The sequence below is a fragment of the Alosa sapidissima genome, chromosome 7 (genome assembly GCF_018492685.1).
Source record: "Alosa sapidissima isolate fAloSap1 chromosome 7, fAloSap1.pri, whole genome shotgun sequence".
Taxonomy (NCBI): domain Eukaryota; kingdom Metazoa; phylum Chordata; class Actinopteri; order Clupeiformes; family Clupeidae; genus Alosa; species Alosa sapidissima.
In genome coordinates, this window is record NC_055963.1 from 7,064,230 (window position 1) to 7,077,532 (window position 13,303).

Genomic DNA, 13,303 nt, shown 5'->3' on the forward strand with positions numbered 1-13,303 from the left:
CAAGACCGAGTCTTTGAAGGGTCGAGACCGAGTCCGTTGGTTTTCAAATACAGTCGAGTCCGAGTCAAGACCGAGTCTTTGAGGAAGCAAGTCCGAGTCGAGACCGAGTCCTTTAGGAGTCGAGACCAAGACCATAAAAACATGTCAGTTTTCATATTCATGATTTAATATCACCCCAATTAATAATCAACAGTTAGGCCCAGGCTTGGAATTTCACCATTTTAGGGGCAAGGCCACTTGGCCTTCAGTTGGGCATATTTGGTGGGGGGCACAAAGGCCAAAGTTAACTATACAGTAGTGGGCTATAAAAATAATCAAAGTTGTATTTAGCCTATTCACAGCAGTAGACCTGCATCACTGTATGAAACATTACAAAAACATGAAACATGACATATTACATAGAACTGTAAATCATCTGATCATCTAATATTTAGATGTCTAGGCTATATTTAATATTTATATTTATTTTATATTTGGCCTGTTATGGAATCATGTATGTTGCATGCATGTTGAACAATTTAAGCACAGCTCAGCTTTAAGAAACTCAAATAGCCTAGATGCATGCTTAGCATTTTTTGATCATTAAGACTCCTTTCACAAACTCTTACTCAGCTGTATATCCTCTGATTCTAATATTTACCTATATCTAGGCAATATTTGTAACATTTATTTTGTATTTGGCCTGTTATGAAATCATGAAGAACGACACTTTGAAACCTAAAGACCAAAGTTGGAGACATGAATGTAGACCTTGCTGCAGATTACATTTTTAATTTAACCGGAATACTCTGGAACGGCTTACTGTACAGGGGACTGCTTTATTTCTGGTAAGGTCTGCTGTTTATTCTGATATATGGTTTGTCATGTGTTGAACTAAGGGTTCGTGAAGTATTCCACCGAGATGAATGGGTAGGGGAGATGGGTATAGCACCTTATGTAGATGTTATGATTAAATTTAATTATATTATTTACTTTTCTTGCGAACCGTTCACCACAGCAATTAGCGGTTAACATCGTTTAAAAGCTGAGAAAAAGCTCTTTCATGTGATGTGATACATGTGTCTATGTGATGAGTAGGCTTAATGATTGCGAGTATTTCAACTGAGAAGAATGGGTGAGTTTGGACGCACTTTCTGTCTTGCCATGCGCTGTCATTTTCTCCACTGTGTAAGACTGAATTAGTTTGCGCTGTGATGCTAAGATTATTTTGACAGGCTATAGGCCAAATAAAAATTGCTATTAAACGGACGCAAAGCAGAATATTGAAAGAAGGGGGCACCAAGGCCAACGCAAGGGGCAAAGACGTGGCCGCCGTGAAATTTCATTTTCATTTTTTTTTTAATATGAACATAAAAAAATGCGCTGGTCTCGAGGACTCGGTCTGAAATTACGAGTCCTTCTCCTCCCACTGTGGTCCGAGACCGAGTCAAGACCGAGTCTTTGAAGGAACAAGTCAGAGTCGAGTCCGAGAAAGCAGAAATCGGTCTCGAGACAGCTACATGCAAGGTGCGTGGCACCAGGATAAACTAGAAAATGTAATTTCGAGGAAATTACCAGTGCATGAAAATATAAACATACTGTATATTAACATAAAATGCAAAACAAACTTTTATTTGGAAACAGTTGGCAGGAGTCATAGTTGATAACAACTGACAGTTGAAATGTCTAAACAGTTAAATAGTTGAGTAGTTTAAATAGTTAAATTATTTAATAGTGAATTATTGTAGTGAGGACATTTATTTTGAAACAGTTGTGGGCAGAGGAAATAGGAACAGAATCTGTAGTCTTAGGAGAGCCAGATTGTATGCTTAAAGCCTGAGACAGAGTATATAGTTTAAAAGTTAAATTTAGATAGTGTAATGGATGTTGATAGGCAGATTGTTTAATGGATGTTGATGTATAGTTTAATGGGTGGATGAGTGAATGGTTTGAAGAGGATGAATGGATAGAAAGTTGGATGGAATATGCCTTATATCCTTGTAGAATGGAGAGACACAGAGAGTTGGCCTAGTTAAGCAGAAAGCAGTTGATACAGGTGCAATCAGTTTAACTGGCCCTTTGATGGGTCCTAGTAGTGAGCAGCTGGAAGTTGATACAGGTGCAAATCAAGTTAATTAGCCCATTGTGATGTCATCAGCCCATGTTAAGTCTATGGGGAAAAATAAGCTTGTTTTTTATTAATATCTCAAAAAGTATAAAGTTTACAAAAGTGAAAAATACATTCCCCACGTGTCCTTTTCAAGACCTACGTTACAAACTTTGAACGAAGTTTCTACATTAAACGGTTAAAGCTGAATTAGACGCAGAAATTTGGTGGGAAGAATGAGAAGAAGAAGAAGAAGAAGAAGAAGACTTCGGATAACAGAACAGTGCATTTTCATGCACTGTAATTATGCCGATTCAACAATGTCTGGTTTCGTCAGGCATCTACAAACATACCCAGATAGGTCAGTCACTAGTATATATCGTCACAGGTGACAAGCTAATCATCGCAAAGTGTTGTGCTAATGCTGGGAACAGGCAGGGATGGGCAAAAATACATCAGAATGTATTTCTAAATAAAATGCCTAATACCCTCATTTTTAATGTATCAAAATAAACTACAAAATACAGTAGACCTAACCATATTATGTATCAAAATAAAATACTGTATTTTTGTATTTAGAAAATACTCAAAATACTTTTTTCAAGGAAGTATGGAAGCACTGCAAAAAAAAGCTTTTTCTATCCCAAACATTTAGCCTATTAAAACTATATAGTAAAAAACAATACAATTTGGCCCCTGTCGTATACCGTATGCAAGTTCATGTAGTGTGATCAGAGCTAAGAAGAATAATTCAAGAATTTACATTTACATTTAGTCATCTAGAAGGGAATTCAAACACACTCAACACCTTACCATCTATTGATGTCATTGTGGTTGAGATATCTGACATTTTTCTGTTAAAGATTGGCATGGAGACAATGGGACATGGTTGCCTTTGTCAGTGTCCTTATGTGAACTTGCACAGATAAACTTGCTCATCTTTACTTGCGTACCACTTCACACCAGTGCTTCAGACCAGAGCTGATGCTTCAGCAATACTGAAAAGCTGTAAGTGTTGTTGAACACAGCTGTTCTCACATTAGCTGATTGTGATAAACATAAACCATTGTTGCCTAATTACCAATTATTCATTACACCTGTGTGTAGTATCTACTTGTTTTGTGTTTTCACATATAGTATTTTGCAGTATTTTTAAAATACAAAATACACACCAATAAAGTATTTTGATACAAAATACAGAGCCCTTTCCTTCAACCCAATAAAATACAAATGACAAAATACTATTTTGCATTTGAAACACATATTACATGTTTCAGAAATACTACCCATCCCTGGGAACAGGCGGATTACATCTTTATATTTGGCCATATGATGACATACTTAGGTTAATACTGTATTTCACCAGTTAGGGCACCGAAATGGCCAGTAGCTGAACTGTGTAGCCTATCCTGACATGTCTTTAAGTTTTGGGTTACAATATACAGGTAGTGGGCTCTCTGTTGATTTTAATGAGTAGGCCTAAGCCTGAAGTTACAGCATTTCTATCACAATTGACCAGACTTTGACCTTTTGTCTTCTTTTAACAAAATTCTGGCTATGATTGTTCCTTGTATTGCATCATGAGCCATCACTGCACCTATTGCATTCTACTGTTGTTAGCCTTAAGCCTAGCTCATGTTGTACCACATCACCCTCCATTAGAAGTGCAATGAGCTGCATTGAGCATAATAAACTGCATTTAGAATTCCAAATCCATATTTCTAGATATTTTGGTAAAAGTAACTTAAAAGTAATACAATAGTAGTGTAATGCATTACAATTCAGAGACAGTAATATTATAATGTAATGAATTACTTTGAAATGACAGTAATAAGTAATACATAATATATTACGATTTTGAAGTAACTTGCCCAACACTGTTAGTGGTCGACTGGATCATTGTCAGCCACTGACAACAGGTGCCCAATGGACCCTGTTTACACAACTGGACAACCTAGACTTTGCAGATGATTTGACATTACTGTCCCAAAACCACCAAAAATGCAAGATAAATTGAGAGAGGAAGAACAGAAGGCTGCTGAGACAGGTCTCTACATTAGCACACAAAAGACCAAAGTGCTCAAGGCCAATGCAAAGATGCTAGCCAGCTTGATGGTTACCCACCAACCACTAGAGGAAGTGAACTCCTTCATTTACCTGGGAAGCGAGGTAGCGAGTGATGGCGGATCAGAAGGAGATGTAAAGAGGAGAATAGGAAAAGCAAGAGCTGCATTTGGCATGGTGGGACCATATGGACTGGAGCGCATGTAACATCACCAGGGATCTACACTAAAAAGAAATTTCAGGAGCACTTGTGCGCCCAAGTTAAAAAATTTAGGAGCACAGACAAAAATTTGGGAGCACAGTCAGTTCTGTACTTAACTTACACATAATCTAACATTATACTGCAGCTAACAGTTAAACATGCCAGTGCACCAATTGCGAATATTAAGAATGACTGACAACATTTAGGCTACAGGAAACAGGATTTTAAAGATCAGTGCCTACTTTATTTTCAGTCTATTTTCCTACATTTTGTTAATGTAAAATAATATAATGCATTGCCATATTTGCATTTAGTCTGTATATCAAGTATCCTGCCAAATGTAGGCTAATTTATTTATTTGTGAATCTATAGCTAATCCAAATATGCCCATGGTGACCTATCTGACTGCATACTGCCTAATAGACTACTACTACTACTAAAACAGTCCATTTTCTCTTCCACAAAACCCAACATAGGCTAATCAAGGATGTATGTTTTATACTTTTAGTTTTTATTTGAAATATCTGCATTGATGGGGGCAGTAGGCAAACGTTAGGCCTACTTTCGTTTTGCACTTCAGCTTGTATTCGGTGTAAACAAACATACATGCGTAGAAGCCTGGAGTTGTCAGTAGCGTTCTACCTTTGAATAAAATGGGAGTATTACGGGTTTTGTGCCGGTTCGTTCGCTACAGCTATATTTTGCATATTGCAGCCAATACGTCAACTGGGCTAAAAGGCATGTTAGGTTACCTTTCCTTCTCTCACTGCATTCTCAGAATCTCATCCTGTTCCTCCTATATCCAATTAATTCGGTGGATAGAAGAACTAATTTCTTCAATCTTTGCATCTTGGCTAGCTTGTCTAACTTTCCGCTTTTTCTGCGCTTTTGGATTTGATAGAAGCGACTACTAGCGAATCACAACGCGAAACTGCTAACGTTGATGGGAGGTGATGGGAGGTTTTTATTCTGCATTCGCGACGTGATTCTATGGTTTGCACCAGTAATGTTTCTCGATGTTGCGGTGTATTTTGTAGACAAACATTGACATGGTTAGAAGTCATTCGCACCAGTGCGCCTAAATATTTTTTTGCACTCGCACGGCATCATTTTTACTCGCATGTGCGAGTGAAATGGGCGCACTGTAGAGCCCTGATCACACTCAAGACTAAGGCTGCGTTCGTGAAATTCAATCTGACACTGAAAATAAAATAACGCTCTGAAGTTCGAAAAAGATGAGCGTTCTAACTCCCTGTGAATTTACTTAGGATTACAGACAGTATGGTTTACAATATGGACATCACTATAGCACTTGTGGAACAGGGTTTATGTGTCATTCAGAACTCAATTCCACTAATGCAAGAGCTTCTTGACAGTGATGATGAGGACTGTGTAAGCAATTGTTTTAACCTACTAAATAACAACAGTTAGCTTGTAATGTGAAAGCATTCTAGCACTAGCCTGCAATCTACTGTGTGACGACACACTCTGCCACTCTGTCCCTTCATCTGGAGTGCCCAGAATTTACGAACGGTTAAAAAGTTTCAGAGTGTGCTCAGAGCGCTCAGAGTACCAATTTACGAACGCACCCTAATTTAATAAATGCAATACTTATGTGTACTTATGCTTAATATTATTAAAAAAGAATACTACACTATACTACAAAAAAGGTGTGTAAACTTACATAGCTGTTAGATCCTTCTGGACAGGTACTTCATTGTTAGCACTTATTCTGCCCATATTCTGCATTGGAGGGAACCCTGTGAGAAGGTTAAACATTAATGTTAGATTTATGCAGTGGTGGACGAAGTACACAAATCCTGTACTTGAGTGAAAGTAGAGATACACATGGTCAAATGTTACTCCAGTAAAAGTCCTCCTTTTACATTTCCACTTGAGTGGAAGTACAAAAGTACTTGCCTTCAAATGTACTTAAGTATCAAAAGTAAAAGTCCTGAAATGTATTTTGACGAATACAGTTGAATTTACTTTTGTTGAAATTATTCGGCACAGACATAGGCATTCATTGAGCCTTTCTCCTCCATTCAAGGACAAAATCAGCTAATAATTATTGTAAAACAAACTAATGTGATATCTTATCTTAGATTCTTCAAAGTAACCACATTTTTCTTTGTTGAATGCTTTACACTTTCAGACCAAATCAAGATGTTCCCTTTTGTGTTTGATAATGTCAGATTGTCCATCATTGTCTATCATTTGCTCGATGGCATCAAGAGGTTTGTTATATTAACATCAATATTGTGAATTATTATTGGGGTCAACAAGGAACTTCAGCTGTACTTCAGCTGTCACAAAATGTAGTGGAGTAAAAAGTAAGATATTTGGCCTTGAAATGTACTGGAGTAAAAGTAAAAAGTTTAACAAAATTGAAATACTCAAATCAAGTACAGATACATAAAAAAGCGACAGAAAGTACAGTAATTGAGTAAATGTACTCAAGTAATGTCCACCACTGGATTTATGAATACAGCTGTATTATACAAACAGACCTCTGACAAGCTAAGTTTCTCTGCATGACAAACTGGTCAACATAGGCAGCTCAACTATTTTTTATTTATTTTTTTAGATATTAACGTTAATGCTTACAGGATTCTTTAATCTGCACTAAGGGGACTTTCAATTAGGACTAACTAGTTATGGCTAAAAGTGCTAGGCTATGGCAAAGATCCTTTAGCTTTATCAACTGTCTCTGGCTATAGTTAGAAGCTAAATAATAGGCTAACGTTAGCGTTAGCTAGTTGGGTTCTATAAACTTAAAAATAACACGGGAACAGATAGGTACACACAACTGATTCCTCCTCCTTAATTTCTATCTCTATCATGACAGTCATGCATTATTGAAGGCATGTTAAAGAGTACAGAAGTATCAGAATTTGTGGGTAGCTTAGGCTATGATAGGTTGCTAACGTTAGCGACAGCTTTTAGCTAATAATTTGGCTCAGTTAACAGTATTTACCACCCGAATTTCCTTACATTTAAACTAAACCTTACCTCTGAATAGCTGTGCCTCCTCTTCCACAAAGATTATTCCATCCTACAAACGTGTTTTCTCTCACACTCCAGAAGCTCCTCTGTTGAAAGTTGCTGCATCACTTGGTGAGTGAGTGAGGACTGAAGTTGACTTGAAGAAAAAAGTAACGGTTGCTCCAAAATCCCCTCCCCCAACAACATTTGAGTGACACATTACTGTTTAGGCCTTTTTGTGAATTATTTGTAAAAGGTAGGCCTACATAAATGTTCCAGAAAGGGTAAGCCTACATGTTGCTATGTTTGGGGCTAAAGTTATTTTTAACCAATATGTTTTTAAGAGTGTAAGATAAGATAAAGAAGGAAAATACAGTAGTTTACTTTAGTATTTACAGTACTACAGTGGCTATCTTGTGATTTTTTTACAGTAATGCTTTGACTACTGTGATTTCTACGGTAACTCAGACTACTGTGATTTTGTCATGTGGACACGGGTTTACTGTACATTTTACAACAGTCTACTGTAAAAATCATATACTGTAATGGTACTGTGAAATCCACAGTAAATAACTGTAGATTTCACAGCCATTTTTTACAGTGTAGATGAATAACGATAGTTCAGTGGGTGAAATGGAGATACAGAGAAGTTCAAAACCCCATCCACGCCTCCTTTCTGTGCAAATCTCACAATTCGAAACTCCCGCCATAAAACGGGCGAATCCAAAAGAAGCTCAGAGTTTACGCAAACTCCGAAGTGGTGCCTTATTTGGCTCTGGCCTGTACATGTGTCACGCCCCAAAATTTACATACAGACCAGCCCACTGGTTCGCTGGCCCAAGAACATGAATGGAGGTCGTGAAGATGTCAGACACTAGTTTAGCTAGCCTACTGTTGGGTTTACTTCTACAAGAATTACAAAGCAGGCAGTTTCTCTATCGAAAATGAGCCAGAGAGGTAAATGCAGTGTTCCAGGCTGCACGGAGAAAGGGGAAGTTTGTCACAGTCTTCCCAAGGATCCGAAGACTCGGCAGGCATGGATAATGTTTGTCTATCAGAAGATCCCTGCAAAGTTCGACGCTCAGCTGTTCATTTGCTCTAAACATTTTACCGAAGACAGCTTTCAAAATCTTGGACATTTTAAAGCAGGATTTGCCAAACTTCTTTTACTGAAACGAGGGGCTGTTCCGACCGTAAGGTCATCACAACCGCAAGCTGTAAGTATTATTTTGTCGCTAAGCAGTTGATATCAATGCTAGCATATCGTGTATAGCAACATACATGTACACGTAGAATGTGTTACGATTCAGTTTGTTAGCAATGGGGGTAACATTATTTCATTTCCCTGACTGTATTTCATTCGAATAAATAACATGTTGACATGTAAATCTACACTTTACGATGCACGTTTGTCCAGGTCTTCGTCAGGTTATTTTGTTATTCTATTCCAGCAAGATAGCTAAAGCTGAGTAGAATCACGATAGTTTGGTTGCTAGAAGCTAGCACTAAGCTGTAATGTTACCCACCTAAGTCGATCCTGTTACCACTTTTAGAAGTGGAAACTAGGAGTAACGTTAACATTATCGTGTAAAATGATTTCAGAGCACATCACAAGAACAACCACGAACAAAAGTTGCAGCATGCCAAACAGATCATCCTTGTGTGGCATCTCGCGGGACGCAGCTTTCTTTTACTACATTGAGACCTCACCAACGAAGCAAAGGTAAACGTTCTAATTATTCTTATGTTATCATGGATATTATCAGACGTGTTTGTGTGTTCCAAACATGTGTAGCATTATTACTGGGTAGCATTTAGTAGAGCAGTGTTGCCCAATTACTTACCTTGATGACTGAGTACATTAGTGAGCCATTCACAACAAATTAAAGAAGTATTCATAGTATGAATAGACCTATTCATACTATTCATCTCACTGAATGACCTGCATTTACTTTTGTGGGGAAGGCTGGTGAAAGTTATTTGTTCAACCAGTATGAATGGGTCTATATACAAAAGATATGACTGATTAGTAAATTATATGTTGTATCACAGAAGTACATTGTCCTTCGGCACCGAGCAATCCATACGACACCCCACTAAATAGTCTCCCCCTCCCCCTTTGAAGGCATACAGGCAACGCTGCAATGCCAAAGTGTGGCAGTAGGCACAACGGTTCCTTCAGTCTCTGGGCCATTCTCTTCAACTCCTTTGAAGGGTCAGAGGCCAGCAAAGAGACCTCGCCTTGAATTTGAGGAGGAGGTGGAAGATGTTTCCTCTGCATGCACTGATCCTCAAGATTCCACATACGATCCTGCACAGTCTGCTACAATGGAGACAGAATCATCTCAGCTTTTGTAAGTAAAGTTACAACTCTCACAATGCAGCAGTGCTATTTATATGCATTGTGACTGTTGTCAGACAGTACAATTGTTTTTTGACAGATTTTTGACTGAGATGGACAATGTTGTTTTTTCTTTATTATCTTTTGTAGTACATCACCAGTGACTTCATATGGCGATGCAAAATACATTGTTTTTGAGCAATGCCTCTTCAGCCTGTTCGAGATCTGCCCTGTGTGCACAAGAACCTGTACATTCCTGCCACGCAGAAGAGGGTCCTTCCTAGCGATCGACCAACTATGCCCTCACTGCAAGTTCTTCCGACAGTGGAAGAGTCAGCCAGTTATTGGGAGCACCCCTGTGGGCAACCTTCAGCTGTCTGCTGCCATTTACTTTTGTGGAGCTTCATTTTCAAAGATGAAAAAGGTATCATTGTGCTCATTGTCCCCTGCAGGAAGTGTTTGTCTTTCACTGATGACTTCACAACTGATCTACTTTTAATTATTTTATAGATATTTAATGCAATGCAGCTGAGAACACACACGTATGATGCCTTCAGAAGACATTGTGTACAGAAATGGGTTTTGTTTAGTGAAAGTGTGAGATCAGGCCTAATTGCCAGCCATCAAAATGCAAATCATTACAGTTTTAGGCTGCTCTAACTGAAAGGCACTTGTAACAACACCGGTTAGAGTACAGCTTTGGCACAGCCTACAGGTTTAGCCAATGCTTTTGCTGTGAGTTAATAGTAGTATTTTGCTTGGTGTGTGCTTACAAAAGTGACAAGTGACGATTGTTACAACATTTCTGCTGTTTCATTTAGGTTGTACCTTGCTGCTATGCATTTCAATGAGAATGCTCAGCGCCCACAACGGAAGACAGCCAAGGGGAAACTAATGTACAGGCTTGTGTTTCCAAAGGCCAAAAGGGGAGGTTACACGGTCAAAAAAGTGAAGACAGAGCCAACGATTTGTAAGTTTAAAATGTATATATTTTTTTTATACAAACGATTGTGCAACAAATGTGCAACGGTATAGACACTAACAATAACTTATTAATTCACACACAACAGGCTATGTCTTTAACCTGATAAGACTGGTGTTCGAAGAGATCGTCCATGACTCCCTTCGTTATGTGGATGCCGTCCAGCAGATTCCTGTGCTCCAAGACTTGCTCCAAGACTCAGCTTCCCAGACCTTCCAGGGAGGATGCTGTCGCTGAGCATGTGTCACGGTTCAGTCGAGGGGGGGTCTGAACCCGACATACTGCCCTGATGTTTCCGGAAACTCCCTCCGTATGCGCAGCACCACACAAGAGGGGATCACAACACGGACACTTCGTCCAAGGAAACCCCAGCACCAGCTCACGAAAGATCTGTAGGCCAAGTGTCTGCATTGCCTTCAGAGAAATCAGAGTGGAAAGGCACACTTTTTTTTACTATTTATTTTTTGAATATTTTATATTTTTGAGTATAGCACTGTATGATTGTGTTGAAACAAAATAAAGTTTGTCATTTTACTGTTTGCATCAAACTGTGTTTTCGTGACCTGCTGAACTAATAATGAATGCATATTGGCTAAAAACATTTGATTTATATTATATAGCTGGTAACACTTGTATCAGATTGTCCTCACTTTTCCATCCCTCTTATTCTCAACTGCCCATGGTCAGCTCTGTAGATGTTCATTGCATTTTGTAAAGAATATATGTTGAGGCACACCGGTTCAAGGCCAGGATGGTCAATCATACAGGTTATCTCCTCCGGAACCTGGGTCATTCTTCTCATGACCTGTAAAAACAAATATAAAGACCATGCTGTTATTTTGTCATTTTGAATGAGCAGAAAGCACAAATTAGCTTGAGTAAATATCTCCAGTTGTAGTTACCTGGGGTACTTCCCGGCAACATATATTTTCTCTCTCCTGGGGCATGCGGTCACAGTTTCCACACGTACACCTGGCAAGGGGAGATGGATGTAATTGTAAGTTCACATATCACTACATGGAACGAGGGTAATAATCTTATAATCAGATGATATAATCGGCAGGATAGAAGTTGGCCTACTGCTGATTAGGTCATCTGGTTATGAGATTATTATCTTCGTTACATGTAATAATATATACAACAGGATGATGTCCAGTTAGTTAGGCAAGAGCCTACTATTTCTGTAGTGGCAGTTCGTAGGTTATGGTGTTTGTGAAATGAGTAGCCTACTGCTCGCGTCAACAAAAATATTACCTCTCGTGACATGACAGTGGTAATATTTTTGTTGAAGCGAGTGAGCAGTAGGCTACTCATTTCATTACGGCCATAACATACTGAACTGGTACTACGGAAATAGTCTCTTGCCCAGCTAACTGGACGTCCTGTTGTAAGATCACATATTACTACTAACGTTACGTGGCAAATAATGTAGGTAACTCCTAATCAGATAACCCATTCAGCAGGAGAGAACGGTAACAATATACTGACTAAAACGAGAGTATAGGCTACTTTCCTTGCGAGCAGCACTCATTTCATTATAGCTATCTGCACGCTACATATTGGCTATACGGACTTTCTCGCTAACTGGACGTCTTGACAGAAAATGCACGAGGGTAACGTTACATGTTGTAAAACATTTGTTTGTGTGCAAATGAATAACTGTTATGCTGCTTACAAAGTTAACATAAGACTAATACAACGTTATGCTTAGGCTAGGACACTGAAGTGTGTCGGCTATTACATTAGTATTACAGCTAACGTGTAGTGCTATGTGTAAATGATAAATGAAAAAACTTACCATTCTGAAGTAGTCATTTGTAATCTATGGGCGACTGGTTGCTCCTCTACATCAGATTCTTCCTCTGATTCTGGCTCATACATATATGGTTCAACACCTAATGTGTCCATATCAACAATTTCGATGTTTCAGTGAGTGAGTGCTTGTGGCCATGACGCGTTTGCTCCGCAGCTTCGCTCGTTGTAAACCAACCAATCAGCGCACAGCTCATCTAAATATTCATGAGCATACCATAAAAGAAAACCTCTCGTTTCATTCTAGGGCTTTTAACCAGGCTTGCATTAGGGCGCATAGAACAGCACATATGCCATTTTCAGCCCAACCAATGTTACACACCCTATTCAGAGACCTTAAGGACCAGCACCAAATACCCTATATAATCATTCTATCACCCCTTTAAGGTTTTGCACCTACGTCATAATGTCATGTGACCGTTTGTTTACAACTGGAGTGGTAGGCAAGAATGGTAGGCAAGGCACTGCAGAGAGTGGTAGGCAAGCCTGCAACAGTCGGGTTGCATAGGCTACACATAGTTACAAATAGCTTCAAATTTTAAATTTTAATATCAAATATTGACTGGGATGCCGACCACTTGTGTAGGCCCTAACAGTTGGTTTTACAATAAGAAGCAAAAAGGCGACGAACGACCGTTTAGCCTATCTATCCTCGTGGTTGTGGAGGATGATCGTTAGCAGCTGTGAAGTCTTTTATTCTCAAGATAGCCTAATGGTGTAGCCTACTGTCTACAAAGACGTAGGCTAAAATACTCCTATCTACAGTCATCCAAAAATGAATTGCCAGAGATAGGCTATGAAGGGAAAAAGTGCAGCATTTTAAACATGGCA

General features: G+C 38.9%; 2 protein-coding genes and 1 long non-coding RNA gene across 6 annotated transcripts in view; 1 reads left to right on the forward strand and 2 right to left on the reverse strand.

Annotated features, from left to right (window-relative positions):
- LOC121712971 overlaps positions 1-7,798 on the reverse strand; it is a 13,096-nt gene extending 5,298 nt beyond the window's left edge. Inside the window, exons 1-2 of the long non-coding RNA XR_006032706.1 lie at positions 7,365-7,798; positions 6,037-6,112 (exon numbers count right to left, since the gene is read on the reverse strand). This is a non-coding gene — a long non-coding RNA (uncharacterized LOC121712971). The remainder of the gene's footprint in view (positions 1-6,036; positions 6,113-7,364) is intronic.
- A 151-nt stretch (positions 7,799-7,949) lies between these two features.
- On the forward strand, positions 7,950-10,897 carry LOC121714269. Of its 4 annotated transcripts, XR_006033070.1 has the most exons (6): positions 7,950-8,554; positions 8,940-9,060; positions 9,463-9,691; positions 9,829-10,102; positions 10,500-10,648; positions 10,749-10,884. XR_006033070.1 is itself a non-coding variant. In XM_042099549.1 (4 exons), exons 1-4 carry the CDS (start codon positions 8,282-8,284, stop codon positions 10,175-10,177), a joined length of 972 nt encoding a protein of 323 aa, XP_041955483.1. In that variant the 5' UTR covers positions 7,950-8,281; the 3' UTR covers positions 10,178-10,461. The 4 variants fall into 4 exon arrangements, 3 of the variants coding, with proteins under 3 accessions (XP_041955483.1, XP_041955484.1, XP_041955485.1); XM_042099549.1 differs by lacking the exons at positions 10,500-10,648; positions 10,749-10,884 and having other exon boundaries at positions 9,829-10,461; XM_042099550.1 differs by lacking the exons at positions 10,500-10,648; positions 10,749-10,884 and having other exon boundaries at positions 9,892-10,461.
- A 14-nt stretch (positions 10,898-10,911) lies between these two features.
- LOC121714270 (P2X purinoceptor 7-like) lies at positions 10,912-12,683 on the reverse strand. The gene is made up of 4 exons (XM_042099552.1): positions 12,459-12,683; positions 11,563-11,632; positions 11,311-11,465; positions 10,912-11,074 (listed from the first exon to the last, which is right to left on the reverse strand). The coding sequence occupies exons 1-4, from the start codon at positions 12,566-12,568 to the stop codon at positions 10,912-10,914; spliced, it is 498 nt and encodes a 165-aa protein (XP_041955486.1). The 5' UTR covers positions 12,569-12,683.
- Between the last annotated feature and the right edge of the window lie 620 nt (positions 12,684-13,303).